The 23,183-nt window shown below is 41.7% G+C and overlaps 1 protein-coding gene across 1 annotated transcript in view; it reads left to right on the top strand.

The window, feature by feature from the left end:
- THAP1 (THAP domain containing 1) overlaps window positions 1–22,590 on the top strand; it is a 47,728-nt gene extending 25,138 nt beyond the window's left edge. The window contains exons 3-4 of the mRNA XM_069767669.1: window positions 17,627–17,822; window positions 20,897–22,590. Coding sequence (XP_069623770.1) covers window positions 17,627–17,822; window positions 20,897–21,340 — 640 coding nt within the window. The 3' untranslated portion in view covers window positions 21,341–22,590. The remainder of the gene's footprint in view (window positions 1–17,626; window positions 17,823–20,896) is intronic.
- The last annotated feature ends 593 nt before the right edge of the window (window positions 22,591–23,183 follow it).

Raw genomic sequence — 23,183 nt, 5'->3', positions numbered from 1 at the left:
TCAAGGAGAGAGCTTCCATTGTTGTCAAAAAGGCTCCAGGGCGCCCAACAAAGACCAGCAAGCGCCAGGACCGTATCTTCAAACTGTTTCAGCTGCGGGATCGGACTACCAGCAGTGCCGAGCTTGCTCAGGAATGGCAGCAGGCTGGTGTGAGGGCTTCTGCACGCACTGTGAGGCCGAGACTCTTTGAGTAAGGCCTGGTTTCAAGGAGGGCAGCAAAGAAGCCATTTCTCTCCAGAAAAAACATCTGATATCTGATATTCTGCAAAAGGTACAGGGAGTGGACTGCTGAGGACTGGGGCAAAGTCATTTTCTCTGATGAATCCCCTTTTCGATTGTTTGGGACATCTGGAAAACAGCTTATTCGGAGAAGAAGAGGTGAGCGCTCCCACCAGTCTTGTCTCATGCCAACTGTAAAGCATCCTGAAACCATTCATGTGTGGGGTTGCTTCTCAGCCAAGGGAATCGGCTCACTCACAGTCTTGCCTAAAAACACAGCCATGAATAAAGAATGGTACCAGAATGTTCTCCAAGAGCAACTTCTCCCAACCGTCCAAGAGCAGTTTGGCGCCCAACAATGCCTTTTCCAGCATGATGGAGCACCTTGCCATAAAGCAAAGGTGATAACTAAATGGCTCATGGAACAAAACAGAGATTTTGGGTCCATGGCCTGGAAACTCCCCAGATCTTAATCCAATTGAGAACTTGTGGTCAATCATCAAGAGACGGGTGGACAAACAAAAACAAACAAATTCTGGCAAAATGCAAGCATTGATTATGCAAGAATGGACTGCTATCAGTCAGGATTTGGTCCAGAAGTTGATTGAGAGCATGCCAGGGAGAATTGCAGAGGTCTTGAAGAAGGAGGGTCAACACTGCAAATATTGACTTGCTGCATTAACTCATTCTAACTGTCAATATAACCTATTGGTACTCATAATACGATTGCAATTATATTTCTGTATGTGATATAAACATCAGACAAACACTAATAAAAACCAGAGGCCAGCAGATAATGGGAAAATATCATTTTGGTGTCATTCTCAAAACTTTTGGCCATGACTGTATACGTTACCCTCATCTTTTTCCCACAGCCACACACAAAAAAAAAAAAACTGCCCTGTATAGCGGGGAACAATATGAAAGTTTCCATTCCCATTCTAGTGAACCTGGATGGAAAACAGGCACATAAGATTCAATTATGCCTTGCCTACTGACGAAGAAGCAATACCGAGTCCTATATCAGACATGTGAACGTAAGCAGGATCATTTATTGTTCCATGAAAGCTATTTTGTTGGATTTGTTATGATGGCCTTCGTATTAACCTAGAGACCAGTATACACTAAAATACATGTTCCATTTCCAAATATTTTTGTTAAGATAAAACCTATTATTTTATTAAAAGTTATTTTAAAAAAATTCTATATATCTCCATTAAAAGTTACTGATGTCAACAAACCTAAGTAACCAATAAAATCCTGCAAAAGATCCAACATCCTATAAAGAACAATGTATTGAGAATAATATAGGTATATAAGCAAGAAGTATGGTGCAAGACTGCTCATCTCTATGACATGGCCGGCCTAATAAGGAGGTGGGAACACTGGGTCAAAGACCTATGATGCCAGGGGTGGGAGAAGTCAATGGACATGTAATCCTGTCAGATGCAAATAGGTTACAGGATCTGTATATCCATAGCATTCTGACCATAACCCCATATAGAATAATAAATATACCCATATTCTTACCGGAAGTTAATGAAATGTTTCATCATATTTTACCAATAATCAACATATAAAACAATAATTGTACACATACGTGTTCTTATCAAGAATTGATCGAATATGACACTGGGCATGTGTATTCATGATATATCACCTATAATCCCCATACAGACCAATAATTATACCCATATTCCTAGCAGAAGTAGATGAAGTATGTTCCTGGGCATGTGTATTTGTGATATTTCACCTATAATCCCCATACAGAACAAAAATTATACCCATATTCCTATCAGAAGTAGATGAAGTATGTTCCTGAGCATGTGTATTTGTGATATTTCACCCATAATCCCCATACAGAACAATAATTATACCCATATTCCTATCAGAAGTAGATGAAGTATGTTCCTGGGCATGTGTATTTGTGATATTTCACCCATAATCCCCATACAGAACAATAATTATACCCATATTCCTATCAGAAGTAGATGAAGTATGTTCCTGGGCATGTGTATTTGTGATATTTCACCCATAATCCCCATACAGAACAATAGTTATACCCATATTCCTATCAGAAGTAGATGAAGTATTTTCCTGAGCATGTGTATTTGTGATATTTCACCCACAATCCCCATACAGATCAATAATTATACCCATATTCCTATCAGAAGTAGATGAAATATGTTCCTGGGCATGTGTATTTGTGATATTTCACCCATAATCCCCATACAGATCAATAATTATACCCATATTCCTATCAGAAGTAGATGAAGTATGTTCCTGGGCATGTGTATTTGTAATATTTCACCCATAATCCCCATACAGAACAATAGATATACCCATATTCCTATCAGAAGTAGATGAAGTATGTTCCTGGGCATGTGTATTTGTGATATTTCACCCATAATCCCCATACAGATCAATAGATATATTCATATTCCTATCAGAAGTAGATGAAGTATGTTCCTGGGCATGTGTATTTGTGATATTTCACCCATAATCCCCATACAGAACAATAGATATACCCATATTCCTATCAGAAGTAGATGAAGTATGTTCCTGGGCATGTGTATTTGTGATATTTCACCCATAATCCTCATACAGAACAATCAATATACCCATATTCCTATCAGAAGTAGATGAAGTATGTTCCTGAGCATGTGTATTTGTGATATTTCACCCATAATCCCCATACAGAACAATAGATATACCCATATTCCTATCAGAAGTAGATGAAGTATGTTCCTGGGCATGTGTATTTGTGATATTTCACCCATAATCCCCATACAGATCAATAGATATACCCATATTCCTATCAGAAGTAGATGAAATATGTTCCTGAGCATGTGTATTTGTGATATTTCACCCATAATCCCCATACAGAACAATAGATATACCCATATTCCTATCAGAAGTAGATGAAGTATGTTCCTGGGCATGTGTATTTGTGATATTTCACCCATAATCCCCATACAGATCAATAGATATACCCATATTCCTATCAGAAGTAGATGAAGTATGTTCCTGGGCATGTGTATTTGTGATATTTCACCCATAATCCCCATCCAGATCAATAGATATACCCATATTCCTATCAGAAGTAGATGAAATATGTTCCTGGGCATGTGTATTTGTGATATTTCACCCATAATCCCCATACAGATCAATAGATATACCCATATTCCTATCTGAAGTAGATGAAATATGTTCCTGGGCATGTGTATTTGTGATATTTCACCCATAATCCCCATACAGAACAATAATTATACCCATATTCCTATCAGAAGTAGATGAAGTATGTTCCTGGGCATGTGTATTTGTGATATTTCACCCATAATCCCCATACAGAACAATAATTATACTCATATTCCTATCAGAAGTAGATGAAGTATGTTCCTGGGCATGTGTATTTGTGATATTTCACCCATAATCCCCATACAGAACAATAATACTCATATTCCTATCAGAAGTAGATGAAGTATGTTCCTGGGCATGTGTATTTGTGATATTTCACCCATAATCCCCATACAGAACAATAATTATACCCATATTCCTATCAGAAGTAGATGAAGTATGTTCCTGGGCATGTGTATTTGTAATATTTCACCCATAATCCCCATACAGAACAATAGTTATACCCATATTCCTATCAGAAGTAGATGAAGTATGTTCCTGAGCATGTGTATTTGTGATATTTCACCCATAATCCCCATACAGATCAATAGATATACCCATATTCCTATTAGAAGTAGATGAAGTATGTTCCTGGGCATGTGTATTTGTAATATTTCACCCATAATCCCCATACAGAACAATAGTTATACCCATATTCCTATCAGAAGTAGATGAAGTATGTTCCTGAGCATGTGTATTTGTGATATTTCACCCATAATCCCCATACAGATCAATAGATATACCCATATTCCTATCAGAAGTAGATGAAGTATGTTCCTGGGCATGTGTATTTGTGATATTTCACCCATAATCCTCATACAGAACAATCAATATACCCATATTCCTATCAGAAGTAGATGAAGTATGTTCCTGAGCATGTGTATTTGTGATATTTCACCCATAATCCCCATACAGAACAATAGTTATACCCATATTCCTATCAGAAGTAGATGAAGTATGTTCCTGGGCATGTGTGTATTTGTGATATTTCACCCATAATCCCCATACAGATCAATAGATATACCCATATTCCTATCAGAAGTAGATGAAATATGTTCCTGGGCATGTGTATTTGTGATATTTCACCCATAATCCCCATACAGATCAATAGATATACCCATATTCCTATCAGAAGTAGATGAAGTATGTTCCTGGGCATGTGTATTTGTGATATTTCACCCATAATCCCCATCCAGATCAATAGATATACCGTATATACTCGAGTATAAGCCGAGATTTTCAGCCCAAATTTTTGGGCTGAAAGTGCCCCCCTCGGCTTATACTCGAGTCACGGTAGCGGTGGGGTCGGCGGGTGAGGGGGTGAGGGCGCTGAGGTATACTTACCTAGTCCCAGCGATCCTCGCGCTGTCCCTGCCGTCCCACGGGCTTCGGCGCTGCAGTTTCTTCCTCTCTTCAGCGGTCACGTGGGACCGCTCATTACAGAAATGAATAAGCGGCTCCACCTCCCATAGGGGCGGAGCCGCTTATTCATTCCTCTAATCAGCGGTGCCGGTGACCGCTGATAGAGAAAGAAGCTGCGGCACCGAAGACAGGAGGGGACAGCGCGAGGATCGCCAGGACTAGGTGAGTATAGCATATTCACCTGTCCTCGTTCCAGCCACCGGGCGCCGATCCATCTTCCCGGCCGGCGCCTCCATCTTCCCGGCGTCTCTGCTCTCTGACTGTTCAGGCAGGGGGCGCGATGACGCATATAGTGTGCGCGGCGCCCTCTGCCTGATCAGTCAGAGCAGAGACGCCGGGAAGATGGAGGCGCCGGAACGAGACGCCGGGAGCTGCAATCAAGGGAGGTGAGTATGTGGTTTTTTTTCTTTATTGCGGCAGCGGCGGCACAAATTTATGTGGAACATCTATGGGGCACAGTGAACGGTGCAGAGCACCGTATATGGCACAGCACAGCTATGGGGCACAGTGAACGGTGCAGAGCACCGTATATGGCACAGCACAGCTATGGGGCACAGTGAACGGTGCAGAGCACCGTATATGGCACAGCACAGCTATGGGGCACAGTGAACGGTGCAGAGCACCGTATATGGCACAGCACAGCTATGGGGCACAGTGAACGGTGCAGAGCACCGTATATGGCACAGCTATGGGGCACAGTGAACGGTGCAGAGCACCGTATATGGCACATCTATGGGGCACAATGAACGGTGCAGAGCACCGTATATGGCATAGCTAGGGGGCACAATGAACGGTGCAGAGCACCGTATATGGCATAGCTAGGGGGCACAATGAACGGTGCAGAGCACTATATGGTTCACACCTATGGGGAAATATGAACGGTGCAGAGCACTATATGGCACAGCTATGGGGAAATAATGATCTATTTTTATTTTTGAAATTCACCGGTAAATGCTGCATTTCCACCCTAGGCTTATACTCGAGTCAATAAGTTTTCCCAGTTTTTTGTGGCAAAATTAGGGGGGTCGGCTTATACTCGGGTCGGCTTATACTCGAGTATATACGGTACCCATATTCCTATCAGAAGTAGATGAAATATGTTCCTGGGCATGTGTATTTGTGATATTTCACCCATAATCCTCATACAGAACAATCAATATACCCATATTCCTATCAGAAGTAGATGAAGTATGTTCCTGAGCATGTGTATTTGTGATATTTCACCCATAATCCCCATACAGAACAATAGATATACCCATATTCCTATCAGAAGTAGATGAAATATGTTCCTGAGCATGTGTATTTGTGATATTTCACCCATAATCCCCATACAGAACAATAGATATACCCATATTCCTATCAGAAGTAGATGAAGTATGTTCCTGGGCATGTGTATTTGTGATATTTCACCCATAATCCCCATACAGATCAATAGATATACCCATATTCCTATCAGAAGTAGATGAAGTATGTTCCTGGGCATGTGTATTTGTGATATTTCACCCATAATCCCCATACAGATCAATAGATATACCCATATTCCTATCAGAAGTAGATGAAGTATGTTCCTGGGCATGTGTATTTGTGATATTTCATCCATAATCCCCATACAGATCAATAGATATACCCATATTCCTATCAGAAGTAGATGAAGTATGTTCCTGGGCATGTGTATTTGTGATATTTCACCCATAATCCCCATCCAGATCAATAGATATACCCATATTCCTATCAGAAGTAGATGAAATATGTTCCTGGGCATGTGTATTTGTGATATTTCACCCATAATCCCCATACAGATCAATAGATATACCCATATTCCTATCTGAAGTAGATGAAATATGTTCCTGGGCATGTGTATTTGTGATATTTCACCCATAATCCCCATACAGATCAATAGATATACCCATATTCCTATCTGAAGTAGATGAAATATGTTCCTGGGCATGTGTATTTGTGATATTTCACCCATAATCCCCATACAGAACAATAATACTCATATTCCTATCAGAAGTAGATGAAGTATGTTCCTGGGCATGTGTATTTGTGATATTTCACCCATAATCCCCATACAGAACAATAATTATACCCATATTCCTATCAGAAGTAGATGAAGTATGTTCCTGGGCATGTGTATTTGTGATATTTCACCCATAATCCCCATACAGAACAATAGATATACCCATATTCCTATCAGAAGTAGATGAAGTATGTTCCTGGGCATGTGTATTTGTGATATTTCACCCATAATCCCCATACAGAACAATAGATATACCCATATTCCTATCAGAAGTAGATGAAGTATGTTCCTGGGCATGTGTATTTGTGATATTTCACCCATAATCCCCATACAGATCAATAGATATACCCATATTCCTATCAGAAGTAGATGAAGTATGTTCCTGGGCATGTGTATTTGTGATATTTCACCCATAATCCCCATACAGATCAATAGATATACCCATATTCCTATCAGAAGTAGATGAAGTATGTTCCTGGGCATGTGTATTTGTGATATTTCACCCATAATCCCCATACAGATCAATAGATATACCCATATTCCTATCTGAAGTAGATGAAATATGTTCCTGGGCATGTGTATTTGTGATATTTCACCCATAATCCCCATACAGATCAATAGATATACCCATATTCCTATCTGAAGTAGATGAAATATGTTCCTGGGCATGTGTATTTGTGATATTTCACCCATAATCCCCATACAGAACAATAATACTCATATTCCTATCAGAAGTAGATGAAGTATGTTCCTGGGCATGTGTATTTGTGATATTTCACCCATAATCCCCATACAGAACAATAATTATACCCATATTCCTATCAGAAGTAGATGAAGTATGTTCCTGGGCATGTGTATTTGTGATATTTCACCCATAATCCCCATACAGAACAATAGATATACCCATATTCCTATCAGAAGTAGATGAAGTATGTTCCTGGGCATGTGTATTTGTGATATTTCACCCATAATCCCCATACAGATCAATAATTATACCCATATTCCTATCAGAGGTAGATGAAGTATGTTCCTGGGCATGTGTATTTGTGATATTTCACCCATAATCCCCATACAGATCAATAGATATACCCATATTCCTATCTGAAGTAGATGAAATATGTTCCTGGGCATGTGTATTTGTGATATTTCACCCATAATCCCCATACAGATCAATAGATATACCCATATTCCTATCTGAAGTAGATGAAATATGTTCCTGGGCATGTGTATTTGTGATATTTCACCCATAATCCCCATACAGAACAATAATACTCATATTCCTATCAGAAGTAGATGAAGTATGTTCCTGGGCATGTGTATTTGTGATATTTCACCCATAATCCCCATACAGAACAATAATTATACCCATATTCCTATCAGAAGTAGATGAAGTATGTTCCTGGGCATGTGTATTTGTGATATTTCACCCATAATCCCCATACAGAACAATAGATATACCCATATTCCTATCAGAAGTAGATGAAGTATGTTCCTGGGCATGTGTATTTGTGATATTTCACCCATAATCCCCATACAGATCAATAATTATACCCATAATCCTATCAGAAGTAGATGAAATATGTTCCTGGGCATGTGTATTTGTGATATTTCACCCATAATCCCCATACAGAACAATAGATATACCCATATTCCTATGACATGTTGATGAGATATATCACCAGGCGTGTGTAACCCGATATTCTACACATAATCCCATATAGTTACAATCTTTTTTCGCTGGTTCTATTATTAAACTTTAATCCAGCCCTGTGGATTTTCTGATTCATTTAAGTATTTCCATTGAATTCCCTTCTTGCTATATTACAAGAAGTCATTTGTAAAATGTGATGCCATCTAGTGGTGGAGTCTATTATTGCAGCCCATCATCCCATCATCCCATCATCCCAATATGCAGTTTAGTCCGTCCCTATGTGCGCATATACCGTATTTTTCAGACTATAAGATGCACATTTTCCCCAAAAAATATTTGGAGGAAAATGCGTCTTATAGTCCGAACGCAGGCTTACCGGGGGGGTGGGGGCAGCAGTGGTGTAGCAGCATCCCTCCCTCAGGGAACAGAAGTGTGGCGATGCTGAAGTTTGGGGTCGGCAGTGAACAGTGCAGAGTGCATCATTTGTTTCCCTGCAGCCATCTTCCTGAAGCCGTGGGCCACTGGAGGCGGCGCATGCGCGAATTCAGATCTCAGCTGGGCCTCTCGTGCTCCATTTTCCTGAGGCTGTGGGTTTCAAGAAAATGGCCACTGGAGGCCACACTTGCTCGGATTGAGAGCTCAGCAGTAGTGATGAGCGAATATACACGTTACTCAAGATTTCCTGAGCATGCTCGGGGGTCATCCGAGTATTTTTTAGTGCTCGGAGATTAGGTTTTTCTTGCTGCAGCTGAATGTTTTACATCTGTTAGCCAGCATAAGTACTGGGGATTCCCTAGTAACCAGGCAACCCCCACATGTACTTATGTCAGCTAACAGATGTAAATCATTCAGCTGCGGCAATAAAAACTAAATCTCTGAGCACTAAATAATACTCGGAGGACCCCCGAGCATGCTGGAGAAATCTCAAGTAAAGAGTATATTCGCTCATCACTACTCATCAGCCATCAGCTTCAGGAAAATGGCCGCCGAGAAACCAATGATGCACTTGGGCTCTGCTCACCTTGGACACCGGGCTGCAGGATCACCACATTTCTACCGCACCGCTGCTGGCAGTTTCCTGGGAAAGGACCATGCCTCTTGTTACCATGCTCTACCACCACCAGCCCTTAGAAAAGATACCTTAAATTCGGACGATAAGGCTGACCCCCATCTTATAAAAAAGTTTTTTTTTTTACTGTTTTCCACCCAAAAATTTGGGTGCGTCCTATAGTCTAAAAAATCCGGTAAGGACAGACTTGGTCAGTAGTCCAGCTCAATCCCTGGCAGCTATTAACCCTTTCACCTTCATGACCAAGCTAATTTTCACAATTGTGACCACTGTCCCTTTATGAGGTTATAACTCTGGAACTCTTCAGTGTATCCCGCTGATTCTGAGACTGTTTTTTCATGACATATTGTACTTCATGATAGTGGTAAAACTTGTTCAATATAACTTGCATCTATTTGTGGGGGAAAAAAATGAAATTTTGCCAAAATTTTACAATTTTCAAACGTTTCATTTTTATGTCCTTTAATCCCTTCACCCCAAAGCCTGTTTTCACCTGACCAGACCAATTTTTACAATTCTGACCACTGTCTCTTTATGAGGTTATAACGCTTCAACAGATCCTAGTGAGACTGTTTTTTCATGACATATTGTACTTTTTTGATAGTGGTAAAATTTCTTTCATATGACTTGCATTTATTCGTGAAAATGATGAAAACTTCGCAATTTTCAAATTTTTAATTTTTATGCCCTTGAATCAGAGAGTGGTATCACACAAAATAGTTTAAAAAAATAACATTTCCCACATGTCTACGTTACATCAGCACAACTTTTTTTTGTTAGGAAGTTATAAGGGTTAAAAGTTGACCAGCGATTTCTCACTTTTCCAACAAAATTTGCAAAACCATTTTTTTTAAGGACCACCTCACATTTGAAGTGACTGAGGGGTCTATATGATAGAAAATGCCTCAAAATGACACCATTCTAAAAACTGCACTAGTGTTGAGCATTCCGATACCGCAAGTATCGGGTATCGGCCGATACTTGCGGTATCGGAATTCCGATACAGAGATCCGATACTTTTGTGGTATCGGATACATAGAGATGTGTAAAATAAAGAATTAAAATAAAAAATATTGATATATTTACCTCTCCGGCGGCCCCTGGACTCAGCGCGGGTAACCGGCAGGCTTCGTTGTTCAAAATCAGCGCTTTTAGGACCTGAGAATCACGTCCCGGCTTCTGATTGGTCGCGGGCCGCCCATGTGACCGCCACGCGACCAATCACAAGCCGCGACGTCACCGCAAGCTATTAACGCGCTCATTTTTGAAAAATGAGCGCGTTAATGACTTTCAAAGACGTAGCGGCTTGTGATTGGTCGCGGCCACGCGACCAATCACAAGCCGCTACGTCTTTGAAAGTCATTAACGCGCTCATTTTTAAAAATGAGCGCGTTAATAGCTTGCGGTGACGTCGCGGCTTGTGATTGGTCGCGGGCCGCCCATGTGACCGCCACGCGACCAATCAGAAGCCGGGACGTGATTCTCAGGTCCTAAAAGCGCTGATTTTGAACAAAGAAGCCTGCCGGTTACCCGCGCAGAGTCCAGGGGCCGCCGGAGAGGTAAATATATCAATATTTTTTATTTTAATTCTTTATTTTACACATCCCTATGGATCCCAGGGCCTGAAGGAGAGTTTCCTCTCCTTCAGACCCTGGGAACCATCAGGATACCTTCCGATACTTGATGTCCCATTGACTTGTATTGGTATCGGATATCGGTATCGGCGATATCCGATATTTTTCGGGTATCGGCCGATACTATCCGATACCGATACTTTCAAGTATCGGACGGTATCGCTCAACACTAAACTGCACCCCTCAAGGTGCTCAGAACCACATTGAAGAAGTTTATTAACCCTTCAGGTGCTTTACAGGAATTTTTGGAATGTGGAAGAAAAACAAACATTTACCTTTCTTTCAAACATTTTCCTTTAGGCCTATTTTTATTTTTTTTTACATTTGCAAGGGTAACAGGAGAAAATGGTCCATACAATTTGTTGTGCAATTTCTCCTGAGTACACCGATACCCCATATGTGGGGGAAAGGCTACTTTCACACTTCTGTTTTCTAGGGTCCGTCGTGGTGCAGCAAAATGACGTATAGACGGACGTCATGAAAATAGGGGAAAACGTGTGCGACGGATCCAGTGTAATGACGGATCCGTCGTAGAGAAATTCCGGGTATTGTCTGGGGACGAGAGAGAGAGAAATTTACCTACAGGTGTAGTGACGATTTTGACTCCATGGGTGTTTTCCAGAAACAGGCAGCAGTGGATGTTGCTGAGTGAAAGGGTATGTGCACACGATGCAGATTTAGTGCAGAACTGCAGCAGATTTTTCTGCAGCAGAAACGCTGCAGAACTGCACTGTGATTACAGGACAATGTAAATCAATGTGAAAAAAAAAAAGCTGTGCACATGGTGCAGAAAAATCTGCGCAGAAACGCTGCAGATTTCAAAGAAGTGCATGTCACTACTTTTGTGCAGTTCTGCAACGTTTCTGCACCCCTTCATAATAGAAATCCATTGGTAAAATCTGCACAAAAAACGCATAATAAACGCACCTGTGGATTCTGCCAGGAGATGCAGATTTTATGCAGAAAATTCTGCACCAAATCTGCATCGTGTGCACACAGCCAAAATTGCAAACTGTCTTTGTAGTGACCAGTATATTACGCCCAGCTCATGCTTCTGGAGACACGCACCTGTAAATTAGGCGGACTCTCATCACTACAGAAATGCCAAACGTGGGCGCTAAATGTTTTTTTTAGGCAAACTGGGGCTCAGAATGGAGGAGGGGCATTTGGATTTGGGAATACTGAATTTCTTTTGGGGAGCGTGAGGCCATTTAGCTTTTCCAGAGCCTTTGTGCTACCAGTAATGTGAAACTCCCTATATTTCCGTTAACCAATGACGGACCTGAGTGGGGACATGCTTTTTTGTGGATTGAGTTGAAGCTTTTATTGAGAGCATGTTACATAGCATTTATGATCACATTTTTTTGGTGCTTTATTCTGAGCACTTACTTTGGGGATTCCATCTAAATCTCCAAGTGATGTGACAGATAGTGGATCCATTCACTACATTCACTATAAAGAGGCAGCAGAGTTACTCTGGGCTCCGTCTGGCCTCTGTTCAGTGGTGTCTTTTTTTTTTTTTTTTTTTTTTCTTTTTTTGTAGAGGTGCAGATAGCTGTGGCTGATGGCACTTTTCTGCCCTTTTAAAGCAACTCCAGCATTATTTTTCTTTTCATTGCACTGCTGGAGTGGTGCTTTAAATGTAAGTCCCTGCTGCCTTCATCCATTTCCAGCGTTGCTCCTGTCGATCTCCAGTGAAAAGTGACCTGCCAGCAGCTCCAGTGTTTCATGGAGCAATACGGAGGTCACTTTTCAATACTAGAAAAATTGGAAGTCTTGGGCTATGTGCACACCTTGCGGATTTTGATGCGTTTCCGCAATGTTTTTGGACATGCAAAATTGCATCAAATCCGCAGTGTAGTGCACCACCAATGCTAGTCCAGATCCAGAGTTGGTGTGCACATGCTGCGGAAAAATCAGCGTGGATTTGCAGTATTTTATTTTCCTCAGTATGTCAATTCTTTTTGCTGATCTGCAGCGTTTCTGCACCCATTGAGTCATTCAAATCCTCAGCAAAATCGCAGGTCTAAAACGATCTGTTTTGCTGCAGAGTTGCGTGCGAGAAACGCTGCAGATCGGGAGGAGGAAGTGTGTAGGTGGAGATTGTATGCGGAGAATATGTGCGTGTCTGTGTGTAGGCAGGCATCGTCCAATGGGACTACTAGTGCCATCCGGCTATGTCTGCTACAGTGACAGCTAGCTGATGATGGGACAGTAGTAGCCCCATCAACCGGCTACTGTGTGGAATTGTAAAAATCACACATAGAGTACACACATATACACATACAGTACACAGATTGGGAGATGTGACTGCTCTACAGGGGCTCCGGTGTACAGTGACAGGAGGTATCCTCCCGCACTGTATCACTCCGTCGCCTAGAGGTTACCGAAGTTCGTCTGGTCGCTTGCGGCACCGCTGCGTGAGAAAATTCCCACGCTAGTGGTGCCATAAAGTAAGAGCACGAACTCCAATGATACACTGACCAGAGATAATACTCCCACCATGTATCATCGGAGGCCCCTGTAGAGCTGATGTGACTCTTCTACACGGGAGATTGTTGTGGGACACTGGTTATTAAATTGATTACATCTGAACAGGGAGTATTTGTGTTGGTTTGTTATTTTTTTTGCAGGAGATCAAGGGTGTTGCATGGATTAGTAGAATAATAAATATGGCAAACTATGTGGTGTTTTATTTCATTAAAAGACTTTATTCTGGCTGTGTCTTTATTTACCATATAACTATAGGATTAGTAATGTATAGGCGTCTTATTGATACCTCTCCATTACTAAGCTGGGCTTGATGTCACCTTACAATACAAAGGTGACATCAACCCCACAACTATTACCCCACTTGCCACTGCTACAGGGCAAGTGGGAAAAGCGAGCCTAAGTGCCAGAATTGGTGCATCTTAGAGATGCACCATTTCTGGGGTGGCTGAGAGCTGGTGTTTGTAGCCAGGGGGGGATAATATCCATGGCCCCTTCCTAGGCTATTGTCAGCCCGCAGCTGTCTGCCTAGCCTTTGCTGGTTATTAATTATGAGGGGACCCCACTTCATTTTTTGGGTGGGGGCTGGGCTTCCCTATTTTAATAGCCAGTAATGGCTAAGTATACAGCTGTGAGCTGACATTAATATCCTGGGAAGCTCCATGGGTATTTCATCTGCCCCCAGTCACTGGATTTCCCTCTGCTGGTTTTGAAAATTGCACGGGAACCCACACCATTTTTTTTTCCTTTGTTTAATTTAAAAAAAATGTTGCATTTAAAGGGAACCTGTCACCTGAATTTGGTGGGACTGGTTTTGGGTCATATGGGCGGAGTTTTTGGGTGTTTGATTCACCCTTTCCTTTCCCGCTGGCTGCATGCCGGCTGCAATATTGGATTGAAGTTCATTCTCTGTCCTCCATAGTACATGCCTGCACAAGGCAAGATTGCTTTGCGCAGGCGTGTACTATGGAGGACAGAGAATGAACTTCAATCCAATATTGCAGCCGGCATGCAGCCAGCGGGTAAGGAAAGGGTGAATCAAACACCTGAAAACTCCGCCCATATGACCCAAAACCAGTCCCGCCAAATTCAGGTGACAGAGTCACTTTAAGGCCGGGGTCACACTTGCAAGTTTCTTGCACGAGTCTCGCGCCTCAATACACGGCACTCGGGACCGGAGTGTGCGGCTGCATGTATTTCTCGGGTCCAAGGGGCGGCGGCAGTGCTGTGTATTGATGCAAGAGACTCACGCGAGTTTCTTGCAAGTGTGACCCCAGCCTTAGGGTATGCTTCCATGGTCAGGAAAAGCTGCGGATTGGACGCTGAATACAGCTGCAGCGTCAAGATGTTAAAGCATACTGGATGGGATTTTATGAAATCCCATCTCCACTATGCGTTCAAAGACGCAAGTGGCAGACCTGCACATACGCACATGTGGCGCGTCTTTATAAACCGCAGCATGTCTAGATAAATGACACAGTCTATGTATAGGATGCGGTGATTCCGCATGTGTTCAGATTTTGTGTGTGTCTTTATTTAACTCTTATGTACCATTTTATTATGTTCATTACTAAACATCGGGCTTGGTATTATCTTTCTATCAATCTATTATCCATCAATCTATCTACAGTATCTATTATCTATCTGTGTGTGTAAACATAATCCATTGAAGAATAATGTAAATGAAGAGGTTGGACAAGAAATGACATCACAATTTATAATATTTCTTTGTTTAGCTTACAAAAACATACAAATCCACATAAACACATCAAATCCGTGCGGATTTTTACCTGCGTTTACTGCCAAGAGATGCAGAATCTGCACAGAAAATTCTACAGTCAAATCTGCAATGTGTGCACATACCCTTAGATTTGAAGCGCCTTTCCAGCACTAGAAAAAAAAAAATGGACAACATGGGTTCCACCCTAATTTTGATAACCAGCATAGATAAAGCAGACAGCTTGGGGCTGATATTATTATACTCGAGTATAAGCCGAGATTTTCAGCCCAAATTTTTGGGCTGAAAGTGCCCCTCTCGGCTTATACTCGAGTCACAGTTGGCGGTGGGGTCGGCGGGTGAGGGGGAGAGAGGTCTGAGGCATACTTACCTGCTTCCGGGGCTCCTAGCGCTCCCCCTGCCTGTCCCATGGTCTTCGGGTGCTGCAGCTCTTCCCCTGTTCAGCGGTCACGTGGGACCGCTCATTAAAGTTATGAATATGGACTCCACTCCCATAGGGGTGGAGCCGCATATTCATTTCTCTAATGAGCGGTGTTAGTGACCGCTGACAGAAAGAGGCTGCGGCACCCGAAGACCGTGGGACAGGCAGGGGGAGCGCTAGGAGCCCCGGAAGCAGGTAAGTATGTCATATTTACCTGTCCACGTTCCACACGCCGGGCGCCGCTCTGTCTTCGCGTCCTCTTGCAGTGACTGTTCAGGTCAGAGGGCGCGATGACGTACTAGTGTGCATGCCGCCCTCTGCCTGAACAGTCAGTGCGAAGAGACGCCGAGACGGGACGCTGAGGAGCTGCAAGCAAGAGAGGTGAGTATGTCATTTTTTTTTTTTGTGCTTGATCTCGTTTCTCACTGTCCACAATATCCTTCGCTTCGTGTCCTTTCTTTAGATGCCGCCGCAAGGTAGTGCAGGCGCGGCTCTGTAACGATCTGTCCTTGTCGCTAAGTCACTGCCAGGTTCCTACGCCTGACAGGGACCCCTCTGAATCTCCCCCGCAACACCCTCTGACACGGGATGTTGCCTGGGTAAACCCCAGCCAGCTTCTCACTAACTTCCTATCCAACCCCTAGTTTTACCAGTGTGAGGAGTCGCCTAATAAATAAAACCTTTTGCTCCCCCTAGTGGCCGGAGTGTGAAGTGTAATGTGCTTGTGATACCTGGTCAGGTGAACTCCTTTAGTGCCATCAGACGTACCATCACTCCCCTTAGTGGCAGAGCGACACTACTGCAACGACCAGGTCTCTGGGGCGCTGCACATCTATGGGGCAATAATGAACGGTGCAGAGCACTATATGGCACATCTATGGGGCAATAATGAACGGTGCAGAGCACTATATGGCACAGCTTTCTATGGCACATCTATGGGGCAATAATGAACGGTGCAGAGCATTATATGGCACAGCTTTATATGGCACATCTATGGGGCAATAACGAACGGTGCAGAGCATTATATGGCACAGCTTTATATGGCACATCTATGGGGCAATAATGAACGGTGCAGAGCACTATATGGCACAGCTTTCTATGGGGCAATAATGAACGGTGCAGAGCACTATATGGCACAGCTTTATATGGCACATCTATGGGGCAATAATGAACGGTGCAGAGCATTCTATATGGCACAGCTTTATATGGAGCATCTATGGGGCAATTATGAACGGTGCAGAGCATTATATATGACACAGCTTTATATGGAGCATCTATGGGGCCATAATGAACTGTGCAGAGCATTACATGTGGCACAGTTTTATATGGAGCAATAATGAACGGTATGGAGCATTATATGTGGCACAGCTTTATATGGAGCATCTATAAGGGAAATAATGAATGGTATGGAGCATCTATTTTTATTTTTGAAATTCACCGGTAGCTGCTGCATTTCTTACCCTAGGCTTATACTCGAGTCAATAAGTTTTGCCAGTTTTTTGTGGCAAAATTAGGGGGGTCGGCTTATACTCGGGTCGGCTTATACTCGAGTATATACGGTACTTTGATATTGGCACCTTTCCAGTCTAACAATATCAGCCAGCATCCACTGCTCAAACTGGTGAAATGTCCTCTTTGAATAGGCTGCTTTTTGGCCATCTAAATAAGGCTTTAGATGAATAAATGTTACGTTAGCAGCTATAAAAAGCACTCCAGAGAAATCTTTAAAGAGTTACCTATACGTTTTCTGTTACTACATCTACTTCCCTTTTATTTTTTCTTTAGATTTCCCTTAACACGACCAATTCTTTGTAAGAAATGGGAGGCTGCAGTCAGAAGGGCTGACTTTAAACCAACCAAGTACAGTAGCATCTGTTCGGACCACTTTACACCCGACTGCTTTAAGAGGGCTTGTAACAATAAACTACTCAAGGATAACGCTGTTCCAACTGTGTTCTCTTACACTGAAAATAAGCCCATGGTAAGTTAAAATTTCTGCTTTTACTTCATCTTAAAGGATAATTGTCATCATGTAAGACACAGTACTTAAATCCATGTTTTAACAGCTGAATGAGGAGACTTGGCACCTATGTGTGATACATCTATACTTTCTAGATACCATAAATAATTTACTACCTATACCATCCTTGAAGGGGATTTCATTCACACAACACCTGACTATAGCAGCCATTGTGGCAATGCTGTTTAAAATATGATACTATCTCTGACTCATACTAATATGATTATATTCTGCTCTAATCACCCCCAAAATGCATTTTAAATGGGCTATAGAATGTTGTTTGGGACTTAGCCCCAATAACTTCCACGGCACTGTGCCTAATAAAGTAAGTTTTAATCATATGTAAATGAGGAGGCTTTGGTGCGCCCTTGGCTTGGCCACTAAGTTGGTGCACTGTTCCGGCTCCTAATTTGCATATTGGGGCCCTATCTCCACTTCTGATTGACAGTGCTGACTGTCTGAATGCTGCCAGCATGTGTGTGGATGCAATCAATTGCCGCACGCTTTCTCCTCTCTGTCTCCTTTCTTCTGACGCCACTAGCTTCACTTCTGAGTTATTAGTGTAACGAGCGGCATCAGAAGGAGGGAGACAACACAGCATGCACGCAAGCCGCATTCAGACACTGCTTTCCCTGGGATGTCAAGCCCATTTAAAATGCAGTTTGAGGCTAATGATCTCCCTTTAAAGTGACTGTCCAATACTGGAGAACCCTTTTTTTATATGCTACAGCACCCCACTTACTGACCTCCTAGGCCAGTTCAGTTCCAGTGATATCGACTCTGTCTTCTAGCCCATAAGCAGTTAATATCACGTAACTGCTGGGAGACACAGTGCCGACCAGGTGTGAGTATACTTTTCTATTTTCTACGGGGCATTGTAGTATTTAGGCAGGTGTTGTCCAGCAATGGCTTGAGATAACTGGACACAGTATAGCAGAGCTTTTCAGGCTGCCAGTTCTATTTTATACATTCATCAGTCAGCCTGCTTCCAGCACAGCTCTGACTAATAAACTCAGAGAGGCAGGGCTAGTCATGTACACACAGAAGAGGGAGGCAGGTGACTGCAGCATTGAGGAAAAGCAGTGTGCAGCTGTAATATGTCGTTTAAAGCGAACCTGTGAGCAAGATTTTGCTCAGTAAACTAGACACTGTCAGGTTGACGCTGCTATACTGATTAATCATACCTTGGTAGATGAAATCCGTCTTCTGGTGGTTGTTGTGTTTAATCTGTATTGTCAGTTAATGATATGCTCGTGCTCCGGTGAGGGGCTCTGTGTTGCTCTGTTCACATATTCAGCCTTATGAGCTTAAGACCTGACCTGCCTCCTATTTTACATAATGCATATAATATTGTTGGCTCAAAGAGAAAAAAAAGTATTGTCAGTAAAATGGCGGCCAATAGATGCTACTGTGCAAGCATTGGTGCCATTTTGCTGCAGCCAAATATATGCAGCATCAATAGTAAAACAAGTGCAGGAGTAACCCGCAGCGGAAACCGCAAGACAAACCGTGATAAATCTGCAGGGATAACCGCAGCGGTTTTGCCCTGCAGATTTATCAAATCCGCTGCGGGAGAACCCACAGAGGACCCTGCCTATATGTGCACATAGCCTAAGACAAAAGGTTAGACTACTTTATTAACGCCCAAATACAAAGATAATTTCAAGTTTTCCCACCTACAAAGAATGGAGAGGTCTGTAATTTTTATCGTAGAGAGATCTCCGAACTTTCAGTCCAAAGGAAAAGACTGTGGGACGAATAGTGGTAGAATAAGAAAAAAATACCTTTATTGAACAAACGGTAAACGGAAGCACTACATGCAACGAAGTGCCCACACTTGGATAAAAAAACATTAATTCATGTACAAAGGGTTAAAAGATATACATAAATATGTGGTTGATTAACCAAAAAGCAAAAAAACAAAACACGGACCACTAGATGGAGAATGAAATACTTCATCTAAGTATTGTGCTATTTATCAACATAGGTAATTGACAAAAAAGAATGGTTGTGAGAAGGCAAGATAGACAGTCATATATGTATATAGCCTGAAAAACAACTTATTGTGAAAGGGAAAACCATGAATATTAGGGTGTAAAAAGGGGGAATGCTCAAGTGTTGTTAAAAGGACATGTGTCAAAAAACCATAAAAAGAGACCATAGGTGTAGAGTGAGAAATAATGTTAGCAATCAATAAATGAGGAAACAATCTAAATTGAGACGGTCCCCCTGAAATATGTGGGGGAAGATTGATGGGGTCATATATCGCAAGAGTTTGGCCAACAACCTCCTTCCCTCAGTAAGCGCATTGAAAATGGGTTGTGGCTGGGTCTTCCAGCATGACAATGACCTGAAACACATAGCAAGGGAAGCTAAAGAGTGGGTCCACAAGAAGTATTTCAGGTTCCTGGAGTTATTTCAGGTTCCTGGAGTGGCCTAGCTGGTCTCCAGACCTGAACCCAATACATTATCTTTGGAGGGAGCTGAAACCTTTAAGATCTGGAGAAGATCTGTATGGAGGAGTGGGGTAAAATCCCTGCTGCAGTGTGCGCAAACTTGGCCAAGAACTACAGGAAACGTCTGACCTCTGTAGTTGCAAACTAAGGTTTCTGTACCAAATATTAAGTTCTGTTTTTCTACTGTATCAAATACTTGTTTGATGCAATGAAATGCAAATTAATTATATAAGAATCATACAATGTGATTTTCTGGTTTTTATTTTTAGATTCTGTCTCTCACAGTTGAAGTGTACCTATAATAAAAATTACAGACCTCTCCATTCTTTGTAGGCCGGAAAACTTGCAAAATCGGCAGCGTATGAAATACTTTTTTTCCCCACTGTATAATTGCTTGGGCACCACTTTTGTTTCTGTAAAAAAAAAAAGCCCCCAATGGGACTTACTCTGACTTCAATGTAATAGATGACTTTTATTTTAACACATTAAGCTAGAAAACAAATAATCTTCTCTGCAGATATCTATGCATCCATATATGTTCTGTACGTATTTAACATACATTTCTGTCATTTACTTTAGACCACAAAGACTATAAAAAAGGAAGACCAAAACCCACCGGTTCCTACAATTCCAGAAATCGATCCTGCTATTGGATTGCTTTTGCCGCCTCCATACACCCCTAGTCACATAGCAGTGATCTGTGACCACAATTATACAGTGGAAGATACAGTCCATCAGAGGAGGAGAATACAACAGCTGGAAGAACAAGTTGATAAACTGAGGAAAAAGCTTAGAATTGCAAACCAGAGGTGCAGAAGGCAAGAGCGTAATCTGGAAAAACTGGAGAAAGAAGTGTGTGATTATAGAAACGGTGCTGGCTATGTGATTTTACCAAGCAATTATTTTGAAGTGTGCAATGAGAGTGAAAGAACTGAGATCCCTCAATTATTAATATCTAGTCCTGGAGGAAGTGCAGGTGATCACTGTCATGTGCAGACCCATAATCGCATAACCATTGCTTAATAGAAGTTCTGCACTATGTTCTTCCATTACGTTTTGATAGCAGGGCTCCTGGCATCTCCTGTTTTGTGGACTTCAACATGCTGCAAGAGATTTTAAGATTTAAAGGGATCACATAACACGAACTACCTACTACCATGTTCAATAAAACCTATTACTACTCTATAAAATATTTGACTGTAACAGATTTCGAGAGATTGGTGACTAAAATAACCATAGTAATCCTTTCATGGTTGCTTAACATTACTCCTGTGCTCCGTATTCTGTTTCCACAGCTTCATATCCAAATTGATTTTTTTTGTTTTAATTTCAAGTAAACTGGGGTATATTGCCATCTTGGCCACTTATGATTGAGATGGGAACAATTGTCTATATGCGACAGCCAGAGATGGGTGGGATTATGTGCCACCCTGTATCCGAAACTTCCATTCCATATTTTGGGAGTTCTGATAATGGTGTAATATAACCAACTTGTCTGTTTTGTTAATCCGTCCACCTTTGGTCACTAAATAAATGTAGTCCAATCTTGGTCATAAATGGCTAAGCAGGAATACCCCATTAAGGCTACTTTCACACTAGCGTCGGTATGAGCCCGTCGCAGTGTGTCAGGCCGACGTACCGATGCATGCTGTGAATTAAAAGCACAACGGGGCAGCGGATGCAGTTTTACAACGCATCCGCTGCTCCATTGTAAGGTCCGGGGAGAAGGGGGCGGAGTTCCGGCTGCGCATGCGCGGTCGGAAAAAGCGGAACTGACAGACAAAACACCGTTGCAAGCAACGTTTTTTTGTCCCGACGGACTGCAAACACATGTCGCATCCGTCGCAGGCAACTTTGCAGGCAACGTCGCAGGCAAATTTTCTCCAAAATGACGCATTGTGACGTGCGTCGAACGACGCTAGTGTGAAAGTAGCCTTAGTGTCTAGATTATGAATATACTTAAGGTTAAAGGCTTTCAATTTGTCATGAGGCATCTGTATGTATTGTATGGAGGGATTACTTTATATAGTATAAACTGCAATGAAGTTCACAGGTTATTTTTGAAAGTATCAATTTAGTTGCAGTTGCAAAAAAATCTAAAGTTCCCAGATTATCTGTTTCAAAGTGGTGAAACCTCACAATTTCATTTTATCTCGATTAATTTTTTTTCTACTTTTTTTTTTTTTTGACCTTTTTCAAGTTATCTTTCTGATATCTGTATCAAGGTTGAAGACGTTTACTTTTAGATACAGGTGAATTTTCTGTTTTTGTACCACTCACATTAAAATGACAAATAAATGCAATCAATTGTCTTGTATTTATTTAGGATATTGGTAAGCTAATGTCCACAAAAATATGGCTTGTATGGTTCTTTCACATAACACTTTTCCTTTCTGCTGTTGAAATATTTTACTAGCTGTCTATTGTAAATCCGTAAATAAATATACAAGCCATGAAACAATTGTATTTGTATATTGAAACAAAGATATATAAAAAAAATAACTTTTTCATAACTGAGATTCATTGTGTTGTGTTTTTGTATATATGTATATGTGTATATATGTATATATGTGTATATATATATATATATATATATATATATATATATATATATATATATATATTATTTATACTAGCTGAAGAGCCCGGCGTTGCCTGGGCATAGTGAATATCTGGTTAGTTATAGCACCTCACGTCTCTTATTTTCCCATCATGCCTCTCATTTTCTCCCTTACACCTCTCATTTTCCCCCTCACTCCTCTCATTCCCCCCTAACACTTCGACTTCACATCTGCCATTTTCCGATCACTCCACTATTTTCCCTCACTCATCTCATTTTGCACTCACACCTTTTCATTTTCACCTC

This window comes from Ranitomeya imitator, chromosome 1 (genome assembly GCF_032444005.1).
Source record: "Ranitomeya imitator isolate aRanImi1 chromosome 1, aRanImi1.pri, whole genome shotgun sequence".
NCBI classification, from domain to species: domain Eukaryota; kingdom Metazoa; phylum Chordata; class Amphibia; order Anura; family Dendrobatidae; genus Ranitomeya; species Ranitomeya imitator.
Note: the sequence above shows the minus strand (reverse complement) of the source record. Positions and strands in the feature narration are given on the sequence as shown.